The sequence below is a fragment of the Python bivittatus genome, unplaced genomic scaffold, assembly GCF_059951505.1.
Source record: "Python bivittatus isolate LINGU-HERP-01145 unplaced genomic scaffold, Pbiv_v1 ctg000220_np1212, whole genome shotgun sequence".
In the NCBI taxonomy this organism is placed as follows: Eukaryota; Metazoa; Chordata; class Lepidosauria; order Squamata; family Pythonidae; genus Python; species Python bivittatus.
Window position 1 is genome coordinate 5,823,420 of NW_028277048.1, and position 25,137 is coordinate 5,848,556.

At 41.3% G+C, this 25,137-nt stretch overlaps 1 protein-coding gene across 5 annotated transcripts in view; it reads left to right on the plus strand.

Annotated features, from left to right (window-relative positions):
* The window catches only part of S1PR2 (sphingosine-1-phosphate receptor 2), a 63,842-nt gene extending 38,906 nt beyond the window's left edge, over nt 1–24,936 (plus strand). For 2 of the 5 annotated variants that reach the window (XM_088137711.1, XM_088137713.1), the window contains 2 exons: nt 11,469–11,583; nt 17,515–24,936. In XM_088137711.1, the coding sequence (XP_087993837.1) occupies nt 17,630–18,682 (1,053 nt within the window). In that variant the 5' untranslated portion in view covers nt 11,469–11,583; nt 17,515–17,629 and the 3' untranslated portion in view covers nt 18,683–24,936. Of the gene's footprint in view, nt 1–2,741; nt 2,796–11,468; nt 11,584–16,975; nt 17,015–17,514 lie in introns of those variants that run through there. The other 3 variants (XM_088137715.1, XM_088137712.1, XM_088137714.1) reach the window with 3 other exon arrangements.
* The last annotated feature ends 201 nt before the right edge of the window (nt 24,937–25,137 follow it).

Here is a 25,137-nt window from a genome sequence, read left to right on the forward strand (position 1 = left end):
TGTCTTGGATTTGCTGGATACAGTGATAGAGGCAGATGATGTTTTTCTCTGCCTACTCTTCCTCATTTTGGGGGTGGAGTCTTAAATTCAGGGTTGTCTTTTTTTGGATAAGACACTGATCTGAAGACAAGATATCCATTGGTTGTCTGAAGTCGTAAGAAGCAAGACAGGCACACTGGGAGTTCCCTTCAGCCACCCTTGACCTTCCTGGGAACTCCATTGGGACTGCCAGCCTTCTGCCAATCTTGTGGGAGGGCAGCCAGTATCCAGCCCCAATGGCTTCTGCAACCCAGATTTCCTTGCTTTTCATTTTGTTTTTAAAATGGCAAAGTGATACAGAGCAGGCATTGCTGAGTGCTAAATCCTGAAGTCCAAGTTCAAGCATTTCTCGTGCTTATTTAACACAGGGCACACTTGGACCCTCCAAGACTAGGAAAGTTTCCAGTTCTAAATACAGCCTTTAAATCAGATTTGAACCTATTCTATAAAAATAATTCTAGGGGCTACAAGTCCGCCTTGCTGTATCTTAGGATAGCTTGCACGATGACTCCAGTGAGCTGCTTGAGGAAAATTACTCAAGTTCTGAAAGATGTGTGATTCTCATTGGCCCTTTATACCAGAGTAATAGCTCCCTAATATCAGATGTTTATGAAAAGCTATTTTCTATATTTTGAGTGTTTCATATGTAATTAAAAACCTGTTTGTATTCGGTTGCGGTTTTTTTAAAATCCTGAAGATCTGGATTCTATGACCTTTCTACATGATGCAGCCTGAGAACATGTGCATGATTCCAGTTTTACTACTCCTAGGGAAGCAAAAGGCCTTGTGCAGCTATCCCTCTGGCTTTGGAGACTTCAGTAGGCATTGCCCACTCAATCTGAGCATATCTCCAGTCATAGGAGGTAGAAACTTGTTTCCCTTGTAGTTGTTATTCTATAAAGCTGAGATTCTTGAAAAGCTGGATTTTTACCCATTGCCATATTCTTGGTGTTTTTTATTATTTCTACAAAATCACAGAACACAAAGGTTCCTACAAGATACAGCTCGATATTATTGCTCCCTCATTACAGGTTCACCCCTCCCTTCCTCCCTCCTTCCCTCTAGTGCAGTGTTTCTCAACCTTAGCAACTTTAAGATGCATAGACTTCAACTCCCAGAATTCCCCAGCCAGCATGGGGAATTCTGGGAGTTGCAGTCCACACATCTTAAAGTTGCCAAGGTTGAGAAACACTTCTATACTGTATGGAAGTCTGAGTTATTTCTACATGGGCTTGATTTAAATGAGGCTGAACAATGCTGCCAGACAGAACTGCAGGGGTGTCAGTCCGGTGAGCTGGAGAGCCAGGAGCTGCACCCAGCAGATGCTTGAGGCATTCAATATTTAAATAATCACCATTGAAGGAATATGATTTCCCCAAATTCCTCTTTCTGATGCTCATTATGAACTGCAGGCATTCCACTCTTCAGCATACATAATCTAACCAGAAAAGACATTCTGAAGAGCAGGAAAGAGAAGCCATTTTCTTATCAGCATAGGGGGGAAAATCCCTATTGAGATGGTAAGCCCACATGTGCCTGCTTGTGGTTGGTCATATAACTGACAGCTTCCATATAGAAAGAAATAATGAAATCCCATCTCCTACACACACACCCCCCGCAAAAAAAAAGCTGGTAAAACAGAAGCTGTGGCTGGAAAGCCATTCTCCTGACCATCTTCTTATTTGGAGAGAATATTTGTATAAGGATGAGAATTTGGGTAATCTGGATACAGCTTTAGCCCTTAAATAAAAAAGGAGGCCTTACTCACCTTGATCTGATTTTGCAGCATTTCACTTTTTGTAATTCAGTGGCTTGTCTTGCTACATAGGAGGCAGGAACACAGAAGAGTCACTTCTGACCACTTGCCTTCTTCCCTGGGTGAAAAATATTGACCTTTTACATGCAAACATGCTGCCAACCAGAGAGAAATGCCCTGTCCCCCTGACACTGTGGAGCTTGGAAAGCTGAGTGAAGAGCCCAGCTCTTGCACCAAAGGAAATGCTGTCAAGACAGTTCTGCTGTGTTTCCTCTGGAAGCTGTGGGGCAGAGGATTTTCCACTGGCAGAAATTCCCTCTCCCCCTTCCTCCTATTGCCATGCCACCCTCTTCAGTCACTCTGAGGGCATCTTTTGCTGCTCCCCCAGAGAATGGCCAGATGATACCTCCCCACCATTTTTTTCCTTACCATGAAAAGCAAACATAGTGAGGAAGGAATCAGAGTCACTTGTATAGTGAGATGGGCGGCATATAAATATGATAAATAAATAAATTAAATTAAATCAATCAATCAATAAAATCAGATCAAACACTGCTGGGCACTGCTTTTTCTATGTTCCCATTGACCAGGGGTGTCAGCAGGGATATATGGCAGTTGCGATGCACTGGTTGGCTCAGTGGGAAGATGGAGTGCAGCAGCAAGAATATTTGCACAGTAGCACAACATTTCTGCAGAGTAGGAAGAGCAAGATAAGTCTTATAACTCACTTGCCCTCTCTCCTTTAAACCAGACCTAAGTATTTTATTTTAATAATGCAGAGCCTATTTTTACCCAGATAATCTGAGTTTGGTTAAAATAAGCAATTAAAAAAACTGACAACTTAAAAAAAAATTCTGCCAGACATAAGTACTCAAATTATACAGTGAATAATCTGTTGATCTGAAGATGTTTCTCCCTTCCAGGGTTGCAAGTCTGCTCCATGCACTGAGCTGAAGCATGCAAGGGGAAGAAGTTGCCCCTGGAGATTCTCAGAAACTGAGTGAGGAGGTTCCCAAAATTATGAAACTGAGTGTTTGTGTATGTAGTGCGTGCATGTGTGGGTGTGTATATGTGCAGGCACAAGTCTGTGCTAGGACAGAGTAATGTTTTCTCTGTGGGTAGATGAAGATAAGCCAAGCAAACTCTTGGCAGCTGTAAGAAAGGGCACAGTTGGAGCCAGTTGGATCTGTAAACAAAGCAAAGAAAACCGCTCAGAGTTGCTTCTTGGGATTCTCTGAGCTTCGCTGTTTTCTTGCAAATACTTCGTTACCCAGCTAGGTAACATCTTCAGTGCTAGAATGGGATGGGGTTTGCTCTCTCTTTATATGCAGTGGCATGCCCTGCTGGTGTTGGTGGTGGTGTGGGTTTTGTTTTGTTTTATTGTTTTCTCTGGTAGTTCCTTGATTAGGGTATTATTTACTGCTGATTGTATGTCTGGTGATAATCTTGGTGTTAATCTCTGCTTATCTGGGTGATGATTGCTGGTGAGGAGATGTTCTGGTCCTTTGTTTTCCTTTTTATTGTCTCTTTTGAACAGTGTGTAGATGTTGTTTATCTCTATGTGCCTGTTGATGGCTGCCTTGTCTGAATACCAAGCTTTCAGGAATTCCCTCACATTTTTGGATTTAGCTTGGTCTAAAATGCTAACGGTTTCCCAGTTGAAACTATGGTTAATAATCTCACAACATATGGACAGACTTAACCATAGTTTCAATTGAACATCTCCTAACCAGAAATCATCACCCAGATAAACAGAGATTAACACCAAGATTATCACCAGACGTACAATCAGCAGTAAACAATACTCTAATCAAGGAACTGGGGTGGGGGGAATAAAACAAAACCCCCACTCCCACCAACACTGGCAGGGCATGCCACTGTATATAAACAGAGAGCAAACCCCATTCCATCCTAGCACTGAAGATGTTACCTAGCCGGGTAACGAAACATTTGCAAGAAAACAGCCAAGCTCAGAGAACCCCAAGGACTCCACAGTTCAACCCTGAGCTACACATATTCGCTTCTATTGGTACCAGAGTTGCTTTTTAACAAGATGGGTGGTGACAAATTTGATATATGAATGAATGAATGAATGAATGAATGAATGAATGAATGAATGAATGGTTGGAAGGAGTTTGGATGGCCATCCAAATATGGAGTATCTATTGCTCTTCTGTTCTTCCAAAGTTGGAGAACCTTGGGACATCAATGTTGTATCATATTAACCCAAGTTTGAAGAAAGCTACTCTTCTGTGGCCAGTAATAATATTTTCCAGTTCACAAAGCGAGGATATTTCTATAAATTGAGCAAGAGTTGGTTCCTCTCCCCTCTCTCTCTTTAGGGTATTGATATTGCAGGGATTCCTTTGACTGAGATGAAAAAGGATGATATACATTATTTGTAGGATAGTACATTTTTACAGATTTATTTGGAAGACATGGGCTTATCCACACGGCCCAGTTGCTCCATTGCTAGAATAGGCCAGCAACCATTTTTGAAGGGCAAGAACAATGTTGCTCTGTACTCAACTCCTCCCATCACAAATGCAACCTCTGAGCTTGTTTTCCTGCAGTTATAAAGTATATTTTTCCTTCTTATGTCATTTCAAGTGCTCCTGTCCATTATGGCTTTATGTTGTTGCAGGCTAACCAGGAGTTAATTGAGTACAATGGCAGGAATGTCCCCTCAACTGAGTCAGTGGTTAACATGGCCTCTAATGTTTTCTACAGCTACCATTACCAACCATGCTTTTAATAGCACAGCGGTCATAACAGTTGCCTTGTAAATAGAAGGTTGCTAGTTGAAAACCCAGCAGAAATGTCTACGTGTTTTAATTATTTTTCTTTCCCTGAGCTATTTTTCCCTGTATGTGTTTTTTTTAATAGAGTAAATCCAGAAGACATGAGAGGCCAACAAGGCAGTAAGAAAAAAAATTTAAAGCTGATCATTGTCTTCAGGGTGACACACACACACACACACACACACACACACGCATCTCTATGTACACAAACATAAAAGTATACATCTCCAGGAAGACCCGCACAGAGGAAGGAAGGTGATTGGCAATTGCTTTAGAGGAATGGAAAGATGGGAGAGCACATCAGCGGGGACATTGTCCAGTGGGAGGATGTGGTTGCCTGTTCTCCAGACTGAGTCCCTTGCAAGCTGTTGCTGTCTCTCAGTTTAGACAAGATTGTCTTAAGCCATTTTAGAGTCAATCTGACCTGAGCACAGGTCAGAAGCGGCTTAAGAGTGCAATGTGGATAAGCCCTATGATTGACTAAACCTAGCAACATTTTAATCTGAGCATTTTAAAGCTGCTCCCTTGAGGGAGAAATACACAGTACCAAGAATACACAACAAACCTGTCAAAACCAGAAGTCCACCACCAGAAGTCACTTCTTCTCTCTCACTCTAACTGCTGCTGTCCTGACTATGGCATCATAGCTATGGGCAGTTACTGACTGTGATGTGCACTCTCTAAGAAAACAGGGGCATGGAATACATTTTTGTACACAATAGAAGTGACAGTGTACTGTATACCCTGCTCTTTGTACACACCTTAATGTATCTCTTTCTTCTGCCCTCCCATACAACTGCCTTTTCCCTACTGGTAATGTATATAATCAGCTGCATTAGACTAAGGTCAAACCAAGTTCTGATGTTCCCCCCTACAAAGTTGCTAGCAAACGATGTCGGAAGGACAATCAAATTAAACTCTAATCAATGGAAGGTCTACAATCTGAAAAGTAAAAGGGAGACTGGAATATTACTGTTTCTGAACGGTGGGATGTCAGCCATTGCAAATTATCAGGCTATTTTGGAGGAGTCTGAAGCTGATGCACCTGCCAAACTCTCCTCATTGATGCAAAAGCTCATAGAAAGGTGGGGTTGGAGGTCAGATGTACCAAAGACTAGAAGTCAACTGCATGTTTCAACCCCCCCCTTTAATCAAGCACATTAATCAGAGAGTAAAATCTTGATTTAATTAATTGTCTTATCTGTCGATCACATGCCTCTGGTAAACTGACTCTTCAGTTTTCAGTTTCTTGTACAATATGTCCCAATACTTACTTGCATTTATCACTGAATTATGTGGAGGGAGAGAGGGAATTGAAATACTCCTTTGGGAGGGAAGGTAGATTTCCTGATTTGGCCAATCAGAACTATATCCAGCTGGTTTCACCTGAATTACTAAGTTATTTTCCTGAGTTGAGTCCAATAATATATGTTGATCAAATGCAATAAATGTGCCTCCACAACAGAGCCACCATTAATATCTTAATAGATCACCGTATGTATCCTAAAATTAAAAGACTCACGCCTTCTGTATGTGGTTCACATCTTGCAGTAAGCCATGTAGCTTATTTATTAAACAAGCCCTAGAGTCCTGCTAAACTGTAAACCATGATTAATAAACCACAGTAACTGGATTCCATACATCATACTAATTCAAAACCAAATCACATTTCTGCTTAGTACAGAGTGTATACCCTCTGCCCTTCTGTGTGTTTTTTTGTGTGTATGCATTTGTGTGTCTGTACATAGATAAAAACTTCACTGAGGTTTAAAAAGAAATTTAAGTCCAAGAAATTCATTTGGGGCTTCATTACTCTCTGGCATAGTAAATTGGGGCACTTGAAATTTGATTACTTTAAGGCAGTAATGGAAAGCCTGTAGCTTTCCAGATGCAACATAAATACATTTCAGAGACAGTGTGGTATAGTGGTTAAGATGTTGGACTAGGAGCAGGGAGACCTAGCTCTAGTCTACCCTCAGCTGTGGGAACTCACAATTGGGCAATTAGTCTCTCGCAACCCTACCTTCCTCAAAAAGTTGTTGTGGGGGGAAAATAGGAAGAGGGGAAGGTGGGATACAAATAAAATAAATAAACTACAATTCTCAGCATCCCTCACCTTTGGTCATCCGGTGGAATACAAGTCCTACAGATCTGGCACGTGTTTCCAAATTGAGGAATGATTCTGACAGAATGTTTTGGGAGTAATAATTGGGATACCATTTGTTGGTAATATTTTTTGAATATGAGTTTATTTTACAAGAAATAAAAATTAAACGGTTTAGCGTACTGATATATTTAACAGCATTATAACACATTATGTTCTATGCCATATCATTATATTAAACCCTTTACAAAACTGGAGAAATTTATTACCATCATCTCTCACAACTGGCTATGCTGGCTAAGGGTATTGGAGTACTGGACCATTTCAAGAGGAGTAAAGGAAGTATAAGATCCTAGCTGGACACTGAAAAGTAGTTGTGCATGAATCTAGCTTCAGCGTGCTGGGATATGTTGTGGTCCTCTGGTTGAAGTGAAAAGATTGAATTGTGGCCACTGTTTTTTGAGCATTTTGTATGACATAATTTTGGTAGAGCTATGGAAAACCATGCCCAAATATTTAATTAGAGAATAGTGATTTTTTTTTAAGTAAATTATTTTGAATGCCAAAAATATATATTTTCACCTGTACAAAACTTCTCTAGACTCCAGAATCCTGGTCCAAGAATAATTAAATTACTTAACCCAGTAACTCTGTTCCAAAATACAATGAAAGTAAAGTGTCTTGTAAAGTATTTTGCTCTTTCCTTTTATTTACCACACTTGGCAGTTTTTCAAGTTCAAATGTTTTAAATACTCATTAGTTGATTTTTCCCTATATTTTGCCCAAACTAGTTTTGCAGTATCTAAAAATTGACAAACATGTACTTGATCCAAGTTCCAACATCAGTGATGTAAATAAAGTATTGCTACGAATGAGAGATGGCAATCTATAATTCTCCAAATGTTACTGAACTCCCAGTACCCTTAGCCAGCATAGCCAATTTTTATACTTAGATACAAGATGGGGATTAATGCAGGATAACTTTTCCAAAGAATAAACCTGATAGGAGTGTGGTAGGGAGCAATACATCTAGAAGAACCATTTTTTAAGGGAGCGTCAGCCAAATTAAAGCTGGCTTTTCCCATACATCAACAGCATACATTTAAATAATTCTATTTACAGCCTTAGAAAGGGTTACCAAAAAGCAGATGTCCTTGCCATCATGACTGAAAACATGTTGTTAATTCACACACTCAAACACACAGACACCAACTTCCACTTGAGCTCTGGGATATGCATGGGCTTATTCCCTTCCATTTTGCTGAGTTCAGCATGTGACTGTGACTTTTGTTGCAACCACTGCTTAGTTCATCCTAAATTATGATGGCATAAAGAGAACCTGGGGAATTCACTGTGCACTTGAACTCTTGAAAAAAGCTTTGCTGATTGGTCCCAGCTGAGGGAGAGGGCCTCCTGCCTTGTTCTACAGCACAAAAAGCCTGGCTCAGCCTCCTACTGAAAACTCAGGCTCTTTAGACCTCTGCTCACATCCACCTGGCTTTTGGGATCATCCCTATTGCTACTTCTGAATGATGGTAAAAGGCCAACCCAGGCTGTCTCCAAGCTTTGTTCTGGACTTGAGGTCAGAAGCTGGGATAAGGGTGCCTTTTGAGTTTCTCTAGGAACTTCCTCTTCCCTTCAAGTGGAGGGAAGCAGAAATGTTCACGTCCCCGTTTTTCAGTGTGAAAAGAATAAATGAGACACTTCTTGGTTTCCTTTTCTGTTGTAACACGGCCTTTCTATACCAAGTTTTAAGCGAGACAAAGAAATGACTTGTCACCCGGTTCATTCCACTGGCCCTGTGCCCCACCAGCAGTGGGGACTTGTTAGATGTAAATAACATCCAAGCATTCTGCAAATCCAAAAAGACATTAGAAGGCCTGTTCTGCAAAAGTGTGGATCTCAACTGTTTTCTTTTGACACTTTCAATTGAAGAGCATGAAAAACATGACCATTCTCCCTGTCTAACTTACTTATTTCGGACTTCATTGAGCCTGTCAGCCTCAACATAATGCCCTGCATATGGGTTGGGTTATAATTCTTTAAACCCACAGCTTTTGGCTTCACCAGCTTGCTGGCTGTGGCTGAGGCATATTACAGAGCAACACATTTTCAGGACACCATATTGGAGAAGACTATCCTAAATCTTGAAAGCAACTAACCTTTTAAAAACATTAACATTAATTTTAAAAAAAATTAAATCACAGAATGACCTTGCTAAGAGGAAGTGGAATTAGCAGTAAGTTAAGAGAGGAGTAAAAGCTTAAATTACGTTCTTTAGGATTTTCCAGCGTGAGGAAGAAAAAAAAAGTGATTGCTCTCTCTTTCTTCTTGTCCATGAACCTGTGCTTCTGTCCAGCACAATTGCTAAGCTGAGAGAAGAAATAGCAAAAAGTTTCCAAATTCAGTACAAGTGGAAATGAAAATGAGGGCTTTGACCACTTATGAGATGGTTCCTCAGTGATTTCTATTTTCTGCCTTTTTTTTTTTTTAGCAGTCTCGCATCAGTGCAGACTTAGTTATTTTATGCATTATCAGCCATTTGCTGTCCCAGACTATCAACCACTAATGATTTACATTTTTGAGAACTAGACTGAAAAACGTATGTGTTTCTAGAAGATATATAACTTGTGTAATTACCTACATAAATGGCTTAATTAGTTATGCAAATCCATTATAATTACTTGGCACCAATACCCTGTTGCATAAAGCATGAACCTTTTTCCTTTGCTGGCTTAAAACCTAATAGTATATTAGAGAAAGTGTGCAAATATGCTTGCCTTGCAGACAGATTACTACAGTAATGTAGTGAAGTGGTTCAGGCAACTTTTCATGTTAATTTTTAGACAAAGGGAACTTGCAGAGAGCTTCAACTTCCACGTATGTTTTCTGGAAGTGTACAGATCTTGAGGTGGAAAGAAAAGGATCTATGTGTAGCATTGCTTCTCTTCCCCAGACACACAAAAATAACTTGGAAGAGGAACCCACAGTCCGCTTCAAACATGCTAACTTGGCACAACTGGGGGGAAAAAAAGGCAGAAGTCCCACAAGCTGTCTTCAATACTGCTGTAATCAGCAGTGATCTTCTCACTGCTATACCATACAAAAGAGAAATAAAGCAAATTGCTTGTATACACACACACATCCATGTTTTTACGTCATGTTGCTGTGCATTTGTCTGATTGTATGCCAAAAAAAAAAAAATCTGGAGAAGCAGTGGCATCTTTCAGAAGCCATGAGGATGTCAAAACAATGAGACTTATGATATGCCATTATGCCATTCCTTAATTGGCATTATTATATAATGATGTCATGACACCTGATGCAAATATGTAAGCTGCAATATTTGTATTATGTCATGATCAAACATGTCATTTGTTCCACCTTCCCTCACGTGCAGAACACCGGGAGTTAAAGTAGAAGTTTCTGCAAATGGGAGGCTGAACCACATACAAGGTCTACTGAGCTGCAGTGATTTAAAGAAAGGCTTCTTTTACTGCATTTTCAGATATATAGCACATGAGCCAGAAATAAATCATCTACACATCTGAACACAGATTTATGAATACAGAGATCTGGAGATACTTTCAAAGTAGTACAGTCCTCATGTGGAAGTACTCTATCCTGATCTTTCTACAGTCTGCAGAAATTATGTAAAATGAACTATCTTGCATAGTATTTCAGGGTTCCTCCTTTTATATTACTTTATACAATTGAGTTTGGCTAGTTTTCTACCAATGGATGAACAGGAAGAACTTTGAAAGACACTGTAGTCCTGCTCATTAGACTTTTATCTGTTCAAAATTCCAGTTTCCCATTTGCCTTTAGGTATCACCAATATATTTTCAAACACATTTCTGTGCAAACTGCAGTCAGGTGGACTAGAAATTGGCTTAAAAGGACTGAAAGCTAAGATCTTCCAAATCAAAATAGCAGCAATTTTGTGGAAATCAGAAGGGTACATGTTGTTAAAATTTCATGAACCAGAGAGATATACTGCTTGGAACACTAAGGCAGTAACAGATCTTCTGTTGTCGGTGAACTTCAGGAAGGATCAAGCACAAATTTAACCGCATGTTCTTCTGCTCCTCTAAACCAGGGGTTTTCAAACTTTTTCAGGCCATGGAACCTGTTGGTTAAAAAAAAAAAATCCTGGAACCCCTAATCAAGAGACAAAACTCTTGTGACAGAAGATTGGCTGTGTTTGAGTGAACTTTTTTCTTGTTTTGCCTTTAGTCTCTTATGGAGCTCCATCAAGTTCTCATGAAAGCATAATCTACACAGAACTCCTTGTGAAAAACCTTGCTCTAAACCAGTGTTGTCCAAACTTGGCCACTTTAAGATGAGTGGACTTCAACTCCCAGAATTCCCCAGCCAGCCTGGGGAATTCTGGGAGTTGAAGTCCACTCATCTTAAAGTGGCCAAGTTTGGACAACACTGCTCTAAACCATCCTACACTTCTTTCTGCATTATACAAACATGGAGAAAAGCCATATTTAAGGAGGCAAACCTGGAGTTTTGTCCTAATGCCAATCTGCAGCCCAGATATGGGATCTCATATATTTGCAGTCAATGGCAATAATCCTAAATATTCAAAATTTGCAGCTTTATTCAGTGCTTATTGTTTCAGTTTGTTAGATGCTGTTTCACAGTGAGGTGGCTGAATAGCAAGGTAGAAATTTCATGTAACTTCTGACTAAGAAGCTTGAAGTAAGTGACACAGAAGGACCCACCTGCTAATTCTTCTGCTTTCTGTAACCTTCCTCAGAAAAACACGATGCCGACTGCTGCTGAAAACCTGGGGATCCGGACTAGAGATGAATCCTGGGCTTTCTGAATCGGGCCAGCAAGCTTCCCCCTTACCTTACTAAAGGCCTCCCCAGGTAACTTGCTTTCTTGCTGTTGGCTGAATTGCTGCAGTCCATGTGTGCTGCCTGTGTTAGTTACCCACAAGTCATCCGAATGGCAGTGCAACCTGATGCCAATCAGGAGGGGGAGCGGGGTTGGACTGCAATTCTTTCCCCTCATTTGCTGCATGTGGCAGGAGTTGTAGTTGCTACAGAGGCCCTTTGAATGGTTGAGGCTCTTCTCTGTCCTTTCTTTGGGACCCTTTGGGGAAGGAAGGAGTTAAAGATACAGAGGAATACTTATATCCCTCAGAAGTGGCTGCTAGCCATTCATCAAATTTTCCTGTCCTGCCACTGTCTTTTAGGGGAAGTCATTGACCCCTTCCTTCCAATACAGTTGCTGTTCTTTCCTCTCCCCAGCCACTGAGTGGAGGCAGCTAGATAAAGATAATGTTTTCTTTTTTTAAGAAAAAGTCATATCCAAACCTGCAACATTCTGGGAGGAAAGCATCTCTAAGTCTTCTGGAAGGCAAGCCTGACCTGGACGTTTTTCAAGTGGTCAGGCAGGTCTTGCCAAGCAACTTACTGGGCCCTCTTGCTCTTCAACAGCCATCTTTGGGATGACCTGGAGTTTTTGATAAGTAGGCTGAATAATACCTGACACACTGAGGGTCAATTACAGGCCCCGTCCAAAGATGTGGGGTGGGGATTGGATTGGCCAAGAAAGCCCTGGTTTCGATATCGGGGCTCTGCATCATCAGGTACCTGCCCAGGCCACGAAGAGGGTCTACAGCTTCTTTGGTCTGCTGTTGCTGCCTACTTACCTGCCATACTCAAGATAGGGGCAATGACAAAAGCAAGGAAGAGGAGCCGTTTGCCTTCCCTTTATCTACCAAGATAATACAATTCTCTCAGCAGTGGTCTGCAGCCTCCCTAATTTCCCATGCTTTTTCAATCATAAGGGAAGGGTTATCATGAAGGAACTTCCCCAGAGAACCTTTTGAGTAACAGTGCAACCATCCCTGCTAAGGAGGAAGCCTGCCCTTGAGAAATGGTGGGAGAAGTTCTCCATCTGGAGCCATTTTAAGAACTCATCCGCCCAATTTCTCTGCCCACGTATTTGGTGAAGAATTTCTAAGGGCCAACTTGGTTCCCACTGTTATGCACTGAACTGCCTGTTGCTATGTGTCAAATACATTCAGCAACTTAGTGAGATGAAGGGGCAGAGATCCAGAAGGGTAAATGCTTCTGCAGCTGAAAGGAAAGGAACCTTACCCATCTGTAATTAATGTTTCCTATAATAGCTGTGTCAATATCTGGTCCACGTGGCCAGATTCTCATTGCTTCTTGCATACATGCCATCACCTTGCTTTGGGGATGGAACTCCCCTGAAAGTATTTGTTTATATACCAGTTTGTCCCATAGTCATTGCTGCCCATCCCAACAGGCATCCTCCTTTCCAGAGGCCATGGGAAGGGCTGATGTCTAGTTGTTCTTTAAGCCGTTAATAATTTGGGGTGGGAAGTAAGCAGTGGGCTTGTCTATTTTTTTTAAGTTGGAGGGAAGCAATTCCACTTTTTATTCCATACACACACAGACCGTGGGAGTGAGGAGCAGCACTGTGCTTCTCCCAGTCTGCCTGGGGTTCAGGCCTCTAACTCTTGGAGACTTATGTTGCAGGGGAAGGTGGGGCTTCCAACCTACTACTTAAGTGAAAGTTGAAGCATAATATATTTTAATGAAAAAAAAAAAAGAGCAATGCTGTTACTTGAATACCTGTCTTGTTTCTTTGACAGTCATGTTATGTCTTTAAGTAAGCAAAGGCACACCTTAATTGTTATACAGATGTTTGATTAAATGTGGGAATCTCATTATCATTCTACTGTATATTCTTTAAAAGCAGTCTGAAAAGATCAAAGCCATGAGTTGTGGAAACTGGAACTTAAAAGCGAGTGATGTTTGTGGTGATTCTTTGGCTAGGTCTATGTTGAGTAGACCTAAGTATTTGAACCCTAGTTCTGCTAATCTTTCCTCAAACCTTGGGCCTGATTTATCAAGCCAGATGCAGTCTGCCAGCCATGCACAGTTACAGTCTCTGAGTTTTCACACATTCCTAACCAGAGTCCCAAGACTCTAGAGGGCCACGATGTTGGTGCATTATATTAGTCATGCCTGATCTAGTTTTTGTTTCCCAACCTGCTTCTTTCTAAAAAATAGACTTTATTGGGTCTATGTTACTAGAAGACCCAGGGGAAAATGGTGCTATAGATCCAAGTTTTAGGCCTTTTCTCAAGCTAGCAGCCCAATGTGGCAAATAAGTTTTTCCTTGGAACACCAACCATGCCATTCTTATTTGAGATATGCTACCAGGTATTTGTTTTTCTTTTCTTCCTCCAATGCTACAGTTTGGTGAAAATATACTTTGCATACTGAAGGTTCCAAGTTTGTTTCTTAGGACCTCTGTTGTATACAAGTTCTGAAGAACAAAGAGCGTGGAAAGCCTTCTGTCTGGGTCTTTGGGGAATTGCGGCAGTAAGAGTCAACGACAGTGAGCTGGTTGCTCCAATGGTTTGACTCAGCCTGCATTGTATTATCTGGAGCCTGATCATTAGTGCCCTTTTGAATGCCCTTCATCCTCATAGATTCACCAAGAGGTGCCAGTGAATCACTAATTATTGCTGTGTTTGGAGTAAACAAACACAAGAATGGAATGGAAAGAAATGGTCATTGGACAATTTGTGATGAAAAAGTAGGATTGCTGCAGTTCCAGCTGGTAATATGCCCCCACGTATGGGCAAACCGCTGACCTGACTGCATGTTTTGAAGTGGCCCCATAGGGAAAAGACTTTTTCCACCTGAAGAGGGATATGTTCTGAAAGCTGGTATGCCCTGGAAAACAGATCCCTCTTCTGACTTCATCCTATGCATGGCAGACCTTGCCTTCTTAACAAGAATAAGGAATGATAATTGTCCTGTAAAGGATCACACATGAGAAGTGGTGCAATGGCCTGCTGTCATACCAGGAAACCTCTTCTCTCTCTGCCCTCTAACCAGCAGTGTGCCTATCTATTTTCCCCAGGAGACTGAGCTATGAACCAGGAAGTGTGTACTGCCAGTCACACCACAGCTGTGTCCTTAGTTAACCCACTTTCTCTCACTCTTGGCCTAATGTGGAAAGAATAATACTGTCCTACCCTGCAACACTGCTGCAAGGATGATTCCAGAGATAATATACATGAAGCATCTAGATAATTACTGATCAACATTTGTAACTCCCCTGACTTTCTCACAGCAGATGGCAGCATGTAGCCAACCTTGATTGATCTCAGAAAAGCTACACGGTAACAGACCTGGTTAGTTCTTGAATAGGAGACTATCATGACATCCCAGGGCTGTAAGGTACACTGGGAAGTAAAAAAAAAAAAAAAGAATCCCCAGAAAAAGGCAGTAGTAGCAAACCACTTCTATATTGTTGTCACTGGGAGTTGAGCTTGACTCATGGAAGACTTTACTTTGACATTGTTCCATATCTCTCAAGCTTTGCTCCATATCTCTCAAATATCAAGTTCGCTGAGCCTACCATTTTGAATAAAAATGTGTAAAGCACCTTGGACCTAATTTCCCCAGTGCTGGTGGGGGAAGACCAGATATTTCTGGGGAAAGATAGCATCTAGCCAAGTTCAGGGATACTCATGGTTATTGGACTGTTTTTCCACAGTGCTTACTAAACTACCTGTGCTGGTCCAGCTGATAACGTCCAGCCAGAATCTGGGATTATAAGTGTGACCAACCTAACTGTATGACCCAGCCAAAAAAACCAGGCCATTATGAGGTGGATGGGATGCAAAAGTGATACCTAAACTGCAACCTTGGAGGTATCTGCACAGGAGGCTGTGCCAGAGCCCTAGATAAGGCAAGAATAACACTAGAGGCATGGAGTGGCAATGGATAAGGATTAACAGAGTAGTATTTTACTAGTTAGCCATTCCTTGTTCTTTTGGCTAAGACAAAAGCTTTTAAAGAGGAGTGAGCAACGCTAGTATTTGCATTTTCTATGGCAACCTTCCCCAGATTTACTGGATCTACCAGTGTGAGAACACTTATCCAGCACAGGTGTCTGAAGGGAAGGCTGATCTAAGATCTGATGTATGTAAATGCATACACCATGATGCCTGTATGTTCCTATTCTGTGGTTCTTTAAAAATTTGCTTGCTGTTAGTGTGGGAAAGTTCCCAATCATGTATACACATTTCATCCTTAAGACTTTTGTAGGAATGGTGGAATGTATTTTCAGGGGAGGAAAAGGCCTACTCAGTGCACCTTCAGAGACACTGCATGAAACATTTCAGTTCTCAAACCTAGGAACAGAGGTTTTATGTTTGCCTGTTGGTCTTTCAGTTGGAATCCCACAGGATCTGCCATTTTGAGAGACAGCCTGTTGCAAGGCATCAGCTAAAAAGATGAGGGAGCAAATAGTCAGATTCTGTCCATACCCTGAAAGTTAAGGTAGAGCAAGAAGTTTTGCCTCTCAGTTACTAATGACACCAATATCAGGAGAGGAGAGGAGAGGAGAGGAAATGATTTTCTTGTGTGGGCCTGAGATAGGCTGTGCAGAAGCCTAAACTGGAATGGGGAAGAAATGTGTTCAGTGCCCATTTTGATGTAAAGATATCAATGTGTATTTATTTATATATTTGGAAATTGTTGATACCACCAACTCCCTCTACGCCTGAAAAACACACTACAAACTCTCGTAAAAAACAAGAAACATAAGACACTGAGATCTTACATTACAACACTCATCTGTTAAAAGGCTTCTGTGAATAGGTCTGTTTCTGGCTCCCTCTGAAGCTTAATAAAGAAGGCATTTCCTTCAGCTCCAGTAACAACAACTTCTATAGCATGCACCCTTCCTGAAGAAAGCAGAATTAACTGCTGACAACAAATATATCTGGCAGGACCTACAACAGGCACTCTAAGAATTGCAGGGATGATCTATGTGGAAGAAGACAGTCCTTGTAGTAGCTTGGGCCTAAGCCTTGTAAAGCTTTACACATCATCCTGAACCTTTTGAACAGGAGTTGAAGTCCACTCATCTTAAAGTGGCCAAGTTTGGACAACACTGCTTTTGAACCTTGAATGAAGTGAAATGCTGCTGTCCCTAATGATTCATAGTTTCAAAATGTTGCCATTTAGTTCTCTGCAAAAACTATAGTATACAAAACTGTATATATTATGGAAAATCCCTCTACTAGGAACAAATGTATATGAAAATGTGTATCTTGATGAAGATAAAATATACTGTAGAACATTTATACAGAGGAAAATGTTTTTGCCCCAGACTACAAATTAGGAAAATTGAAATAAACAAAGAAACATATGTAAGACATATATTTTCATTTAGTTTTTGTTTTTTTTTTACAAAAAGTTACAAGCTGATATGGAAACAGGATAAACTGAACTTCAGGTAAGAAAAATGTAAAACTGTACTGAAATTGTCAGATTCACTCCTCCCTAAGCTTGTCAGCACAAATCAGCAAAGAACTTAATTATGTATACTTGAACATGATTAATGTGGTCCAACTATAAAGCCATTTTCCATAAAACAAATGTTGTCATGTAAACAATGCCTTTTTTTTTTTTTTTTTTTTGAGATTTCTATGCTAACATGCCAGAATGTGGGAAGCAAGGGTCAGGTTTTTCAGCTGAGGAACTGCCTAGCAACTACCTCAAACATTAAAGATTGCTTTAAAAAAAAAAAAAAAGATGAAATCTGAGCATTTAGGGAGGGGGGCTGGATTATCCTGTAGGAAGATCTCTTCAAACAATGGTCGCATTGATGAAGTGAAATGAATATTCTTAAAACGGATGGCTCTCCCTGTCCCCAAATCTCTTCTATGTCGGTTTTTCGCCTGCTGTTTTAAGCAAATAGTCTGATTGATTTTGTGTGTCTTTTTTCATCTCCAGATTTCGCCTAGTTGACCCTCAGTTCCTCTTTTCCAAATGAACTTATTTCTGGTGTGGTCTTATCCCAATGCCCTCTGTTAGAGACCTCCCTGGGGGGGTACCTCTATAACCAGTCATGGGGAATGTCTACAAGTACTACTTCAACAAGGACAAAATCTTCCAGCACTACAACTACACTAAGGACAAGCTAGAGAGAGATGAGGTGTCTTCGCTGACTCCCATTGCCATTGCCATCATTGTGCTCTGTTGCTTCATTATCCTGGAGAACCTGCTGGTGCTCATGTCCGTTTGGAGGAACAAGAAATTCCACTCAGCCATGTTCATCTTCATTGGCAATCTGGCCTTTTCAGACCTCATGGCTGGCTCAGCCTTCATTGCCAACATTGTGCTCTCGGGCCCAGCCACCTTTCGCCTCACTCCGATACAGTGGTTTGTGCGAGAAGGCACTGCCTTTACCACCCTGGCAGCTTCAGTCTTCAGTTTGTTAGCCATTGCGATTGAACGACACGTGGCTATCACAAAGGTGAAGGTCTACAGTAGTGACAAGAACTGCCGGATGGTGCTGCTGATTGGGGCCTGCTGGGTCATCTCAGCCACCATTGGGGGGCTGCCCATCCTTGGCTGGAACTGCATGTCTGATCTTGAGAAGTGCTCCACTGTTCTGCCCCTTTACTCTAAAAGCTACATTGTCTTTGTGGTTACCATTTTTACTGTCATCCTCTTCTCCATTGTGGTCCTCTATGTCCGGATCTACCGTATCGTCCGCTCCAGCCATGCTGAGAAAGCCAGCTCCCAGACAATGGCCTTGCTCAGGACAGTTACCTTTGTCCTGGGGGCCTTCATCATCTGCTGGCTGCCTGCCTTTACCATCCTCCTGATAGACGCTTCATGTGCCAGGAAGTCTTGCCCTATCCTTTACCAGTCAAAGTATTTCTTTGCCTTTGCTACCCTCAATTCAGCCATTAACCCCCTCATCTACACCCTCCGCAGCAAGGACATGAGGAAGGAATTCTTACGGGTGCTGTGTTGCTGGGGGATGATGGGGCAGGGAAAGCCAGCAGAGCGTTGCATGATCCCCCTCCGCAGTTCCAGTTCCTTGGAGCGGTGCACCCCAAAACAGGACCTTCCCACTTTATCTTTCATGAAGGAACATTCCACATTTGTGTGAAAAGATACAAAGAAAGGAACTATGGAATGGACAGGCACTGGCAAAGAATGGGGGGTTGGATTGGACGCAAGAAAGCGGTACAAACCTGATGAATATATTGTCCTGGTGGCCAAATCAACCTGCCTTGGACTTATGTGGAGGTGTCCATTTGTTCACTAGACCTGCACAGTATTATGAATTTATGTTAGGAGTGTGTGAGACAGAGTGACTGCTGACTGATTGACTGACATGAAGTGGGGAAGGGTGGGTAGCTGCTGAGCTACCAAGAATCTGATTTGGTACGATTCTCCTCTTTTCTAAAAGTTGCCCTTGTCTGTGTTTAGACCCACATGTTTTTTGGTCCTGCATCTCCAAGCCATACTTTCAGATTTCTCCTCTTTCCACAAAACATTCATTCGCTCTTCCCAGCAAAGCAATCTGTTGCTTTGATCAGTTGGGCCCTTTGCAAGTTTAGTTGATTAAAACCAGACTTCAACTTGAGGCACTCAAGACTGCAACACTTGTAATCCCAACCAGATGACCCCTGCGTTTCTTGTGTAGTGACTGAAGTTGAAGACAATCATTTCTTTAGAAGCACAGAGGGTATTTTGATAGTACCTTCGCTGCTGGAAATATGAAATATCTGGCTCTTCACTTTCTGAAGGGAGTGCAAAGGCTGTTTCCAAAGACGTATGTAGAGCGGCTTTGGGTACATATCTGCTAATGTTCTTGACATTACAGATGCCAAACTATATGTTCTCTTCATCCTTGCCAAAGCATTATCATTCTTTTAAAAAGCCTCTTCCTCTCCTGTAACGTGGAAGTTAAACAAGTTTGAGGTTTTTTTAAATATGGTAAAGGATATATACAGTGATTAAATAAATGCACAAAAATGCATAAGCAGCTCTTGTGGATAGTGAAGAGAAACATTGCAAAGCTATCATAATTCCTACTAAAGTTATCCTTTCTGTTTTTAATATTTTTCACTGAACAGAATGCATTTAGGTTCTGTGGGATTGGATTTACATCTGGTTTTAAATATGTTTTCAAAAGCAATAACAAAGCATTTCTCCACCTTTCAGTAGCCACCCCTTCCCCTTCCTATCTTGAAGTAAGTTTCCTATTTCCTTCCTTAGCTTGCCTTTTTGAAGCTAAACTGAGATATAATGATAAGAGCAGTTAAGGGGATATTTTTCTGAAAACATCACATGTACAAGCAATCTGAATCTGTAGACTTATATTCACTCAAACTGTTTCCTTGTAGTAAGTATGGATAGACTTAATGCATATTAAGAAAGAGTGGATTTAAAAAATAAGGTTTTTTAAATGAGAGAGGGAAGATTTGTTTTAATTTCATTCTTTCACACTTTCACATAAGGCTGGAATTTCCTAGAACCCTTGGGAAAAAAACCTCATCAGTGTATGGTTGCTCTCATTTTACATAATCAGCATGGATGTCATTACCAGTGGTAATCCTTTTGATTTTCCTTCAGGAGCCAAACAAAAAGTTTCAGTTTGGACAGATTTGCAGATGGGCAGATTAGGGAATTTAACAGATTTTAATTGACATGCCCTGGTTTGGCCTAATAGATTTAGATGCCTGAGATCCAACAGGCAAATGCCAATTTCAGTTCATTTAATAAGAGGCAGTCCAGGGGAAGTTCGCCTGCAGAAGCATGACTGAAATGAATAGAATTTACACCATTCAAACATGAGCACTTATCTACTCTAAGCATGTGGAACCCTTTTTTTAAATGTGAGAAAGGCTAGCTTCTCTCTTTCTGAAATGCATTACATTCAGGAGCATTAAATATTTATAACCCCCCCCCCCAAAAAAGGAATATAAAACTAGTTAGACCAGCAACTTTGTGACCGCCATTCCCATTGGTTTGCCCTTTGTCCTGCAGCTCTGTAGAACTTGGAGAAAACTTCCTTGCTGAGCAAGATTTCCCATCTTCTATGCACCTTTCCAATTTCAATGCCCTTGTAGCCCATACTGTTCCAAGTGGCACTGACAGGGAAGGAGTTCCTGAAACCATCCAAAAGCTTCTTAAACCATGCAATTTTATGTATGCCGAGCCAAAAATAAGCCCCATTAAGTTTAGTTTATCATTCAGCATATGGCTGCCTCAATGAACTGAGTAAACCGAAGCTCATATTAGGAGGGTACTTCAGGGAACAAAAGCAATGCTGAGACATTACATGCTTAGAGAACATCTATCCAAAGTCCTTGTCATCTCCTAATATACTTTTGGAGAATGGAGCTCAGGGAGGGCTCAGCTTAACATTCTGGAAAGCAGGGCAACCCTTCTCAGCGTGTGTAGTAGTGGATTAAGTTGAAGACCAGTAACTAGAACCTTTAGAAGCAAATGTGGCTCCATCAGGAGGATCAAGTCCTCAGTTTCTAGCCCACTGGCAATCTGGTGGTGGCAACAGGACTTGCTGGCAGGTCATGCTGAAATGGGAATGAGGTGTGTGACCAGGCCATGGTTTGCCCCTTTTGAAAGAAATGGCAATGTGAAAGACTGGTCTGATGCTGGATTTGGCAGCAACTTCTAGCCAAACCCTGTTCCCCCACTCCCCAAGGACACTAATTCTGAGGGAAGATTTTGCATCAGAATAATCTTCAGCCCTAACCATGTGTGTGAAGAGGCTGGGTTTGTACACACATGCAGTCTGTCTTAAGTATCCCTGTCCCAACCTGAAATTCCAGTCTGCAGCAGAGGCTTTGTGACTTCTATCCCAATAACAACAACAATCAAGCTATAGGGTGAGAACAAAGGAGTGCTGGGGGGCTTGCGGGGAGTGGGTTTCTGAGGTTGGGGCATCTCTAAGAAGTGATGAAAAGCAGGAAAGGTGGCAATGCCTTTAAGGAGAAAGCCAGAAGTGGGTGTTTCCTGCCTGCATAGCTGGTTCCAGCCTGGAAATGTGATTCACCCAGCATGATGTGTAGGAACATGCCATAGGAGGGTGAGAGGAGGATGTTTTTATGAATCAGAATGAGATGCAAGCGTGGGAATCATTTCCCTCCTCAGGCACAGGCAATGCAGTCCAGAGTAATTTAAGGAACCATCATCCCCACTTTCTTTGCTCCAGAACAGTGTTCTGAAGGAATGTATTCCTGCATACAACTCACTTAGCAACCACAATTTGGACTGGCAATAGGTCATTAAGCGAAGCCATCCCTAACTGTGCTTATAATCTTACTTCAGCTTTCCTTTGCTTTACAGACCCGCAAAGGTCGTAAATGCAAGGATTGGTCATAAAGTTACTTTTTCATCTCCGAATGGTTGCTAAGCAGGGCAGTCACTAAACAAGGACAACCTGTACATATATAACCTCCCCAAGGCATGAATACAATCTCCCCAACTAACTGAAAACCAAAAATATTATAACTTATCACTTCCTGCATAACACGGTTCCTGGTTCCAAATAATACAGACTGTAGCTTGGAGAGGAATGACAGGATCACAGCCCATTGTACTTACTGTATAGGCAAGGGTGCAGCTTATGAAATATCCACCTAGGACATAATATGAGCCAGAGTTGTTTCAGCTCTGGAATCCAACAACAAGGATATGATCTACAGTTGAGATGTCTTTATCATAAAAGGCAGAAATGCATATGTGAGCATATGCCTCTAATGCTTATCTCTTACCACTCTTGTATCTCAGATAGACACTAACTTCTTAGGTGGGTTTTGAGCATCAGCACCTCTCCCAGGATAGATGAAAGCACAGAAAGTGTAGAGTTGGATGTGGTAAAGGAACTGTTACCAACAACAGGTATGAAATATGGGAGTTAGGGTAGAGCAAGGGAAAAAGTACACAAACGTGAAAGCATAGAGTAACAAGGAGCTGTGGGTCACCTTCCTGTGGATATACCTTAAGCAGCTAAGCAAATTATATGAGAAATGATTTAAGTAAGGTGAGATAGCAATCAGTATATGTGTGTGTGTGTGTGTGTGTGTGTGCATGCATAAGCACATTTTTGGCATGCCTACTCTAAAGTAGGTCCCATTAAGTTCAGTGGGATTTCAGTGTATGTCTAACTGCAAACTTAAACTATGAAGCATGTATGTTTATGCTGCTTGTCATAGCCATGAAGTATCACCATGTTTGTCCTGTGTATGTAAGTGTGCATGTAATCTTTAGTATGCAAGTGCCAGTAGATGTGGCTATGTGACATACTGTAGCTCCTCTGTAAGGTATTCCTGAGTTGTCATGTTACATGCCTGCATTGACATCAATGTATAGATGATGTCAATGCCACCAATGTCCACACTGAGGCTGGTGTCTAGGCCTATTCGTCTTTCTGTGAAGGGGCATGGACTAATGCCCATCCTTGGCAAGAAGGAGTCTGCTATGACATTTCTGTACGCATGAAGGGATGCTGTGCACCAGATGTCCGGCTCTCTCTTCCTCTGGCTACGGTTTGTACTTGCTTTCTCGCTTTTGCTCTTCCTGTGTGGCCAAATCTGGGGCAAGACCTTTGGCTGCTTTCAAGCAGAGGCTGTTACATGATGTTTGGATGTTCCTCCTTTATGGGAGGGGGAAGCCCCCCCCCCATCGACTGACTCCATTCACTTCTTACCAGTAACAATCAAGTTCCCACTGATTGCAGGTGACCTTGAAAGGGAGAATATAAGCAAAAATGGCATATTGGTGTTGAAATTATTAATAATATCCAGGGTTTAAGGCGACGGAGAATGAGTATTGCTCATGCTATGACCATTCAATTCACTATTATTTCTGCTGGTAGATTTTTCAAGGTCTTCTAGGCCTTCCAAAATCTGTAAAAGCTCATTTTAGTAGAGCAAAATGGGTGTTTGAGTGTGTGTGTGTGTGTGTGTGTGTGTGTTTGTATACATCCTCTTAAGCAATATGGGTTATTTTAAATTATCCATCCTTTGCTATTATCTCCATCCCCAATCCCTGATTTGTTGAGTTGGTATACAGTACAAACTTAACAATGTTTGTGTTTTGAACCAATACACCAAGATTTCCTTATCATTTGAAATTTGTACATTTCTGAATTACTGTTTTAAAAATGCACTTTTTCAAATTTTGTGGTGCCACAAGTCTGTACATATTCATTTCTGCATATGTTCATGAAAATAATGTACACAAATTTATCATATTAAGAAAGTTTGTTTGCAGAAGCTATGTAACATTAGGCAAAATTGTCAAGCAAATGCAACCGAAATTGGATAAATGCACACCAAACAACGTTCAGATTTTAATGTAAACTTGGGGGGGGAAATTCAAGTTCAACAGATCTGCAAAAACTGAGATTCAGAAAAACTGACAAATTTATAAAAATCCGGTTCCGAGAGAAAGTGAAATATCTCCCTATCCATAATCTATGCCCAATTTGAAATACACCTATGCATTCATCCTATGCTAAATGCCTCTGTTGCTTTCTTGTTCCATTCACATAATGAATTGTAGCAATTCCCTGATAGGCTGGTTTACTAAGAGCCACTTTGGTACTATATAGTGGTTAAGGTGCTGGACTAGAAACAGGGAGACTGTGAGTTCTGAGTCCCCTCTTAGGCACGAAAGCCGGCTGGGTGACTTTGAGCCAGTCACTCTCTCTCAGCCCAGCTCACCTCACTGGGTTGTAATGTGGGAAATAGGAAGAGGGAGCATTACGTATGTTGCCTTGAATTCTAAAAAATAAAGCAGGATATAAATTAAACAAAGTGAAGAGAGGAAAACTACAGCTGGGAACACAGCTAGCACACTTGAGCCTGCAGGTGGCTGCTTTGAGGATATGCCTTTAACAGGAATAGCATGTCCCACCCTTGAGCGTGGCAAGCCTGCAGTCAGAGGGCCTCTTTATAGCACAGATGTGGCAATGTAACAAAGCATCCTGCTAATGTAGGGGCAGGGGCTGGAAAAATCTTGCGGAATACCAGCTAACCTATTCATGATGAATTTCCAGGATTCTGTGCAATCACCCATGATTTTAAATGGTTAAAAGATTTACATAATATGTGGTATAAATTCTGTCCGTAGAGGCTGAAGAGTTGGAAATCCCTGGGCCAGTCTGTGGAGCAAACTTTACCCTAGCAAGTGCCAGGAGGAGCAATCCGCCACTCATATCACCAGGTGTCAGTCTCTCTTTGGCACACACACTAAACGGTACCATCTTTATCCCAGCAGAATCTTGCCTGTGGAAACACTAACTTTTATTTTTTTAATATATATATAAATATATATATATACAATTGTCCCTTTTAATGGAGATATATATGTATTAAAATGTTTGCTTCTAAACTGGGCCCTTGTGCATTTTTCTCCCTGTGCACATTGCAGAAGATACATACGTTTGCAAAAGCAATAAGGAAAGAAGGGAGGAATTAGTGGCGTCCAGATGTTGCTTTTTTTTCATTTACTTATTTGCTTACTTTATTTTTAGACCGCCACATTTCACATGGACTCATGGCACTGTACAGTGAAAACCAAGTACAA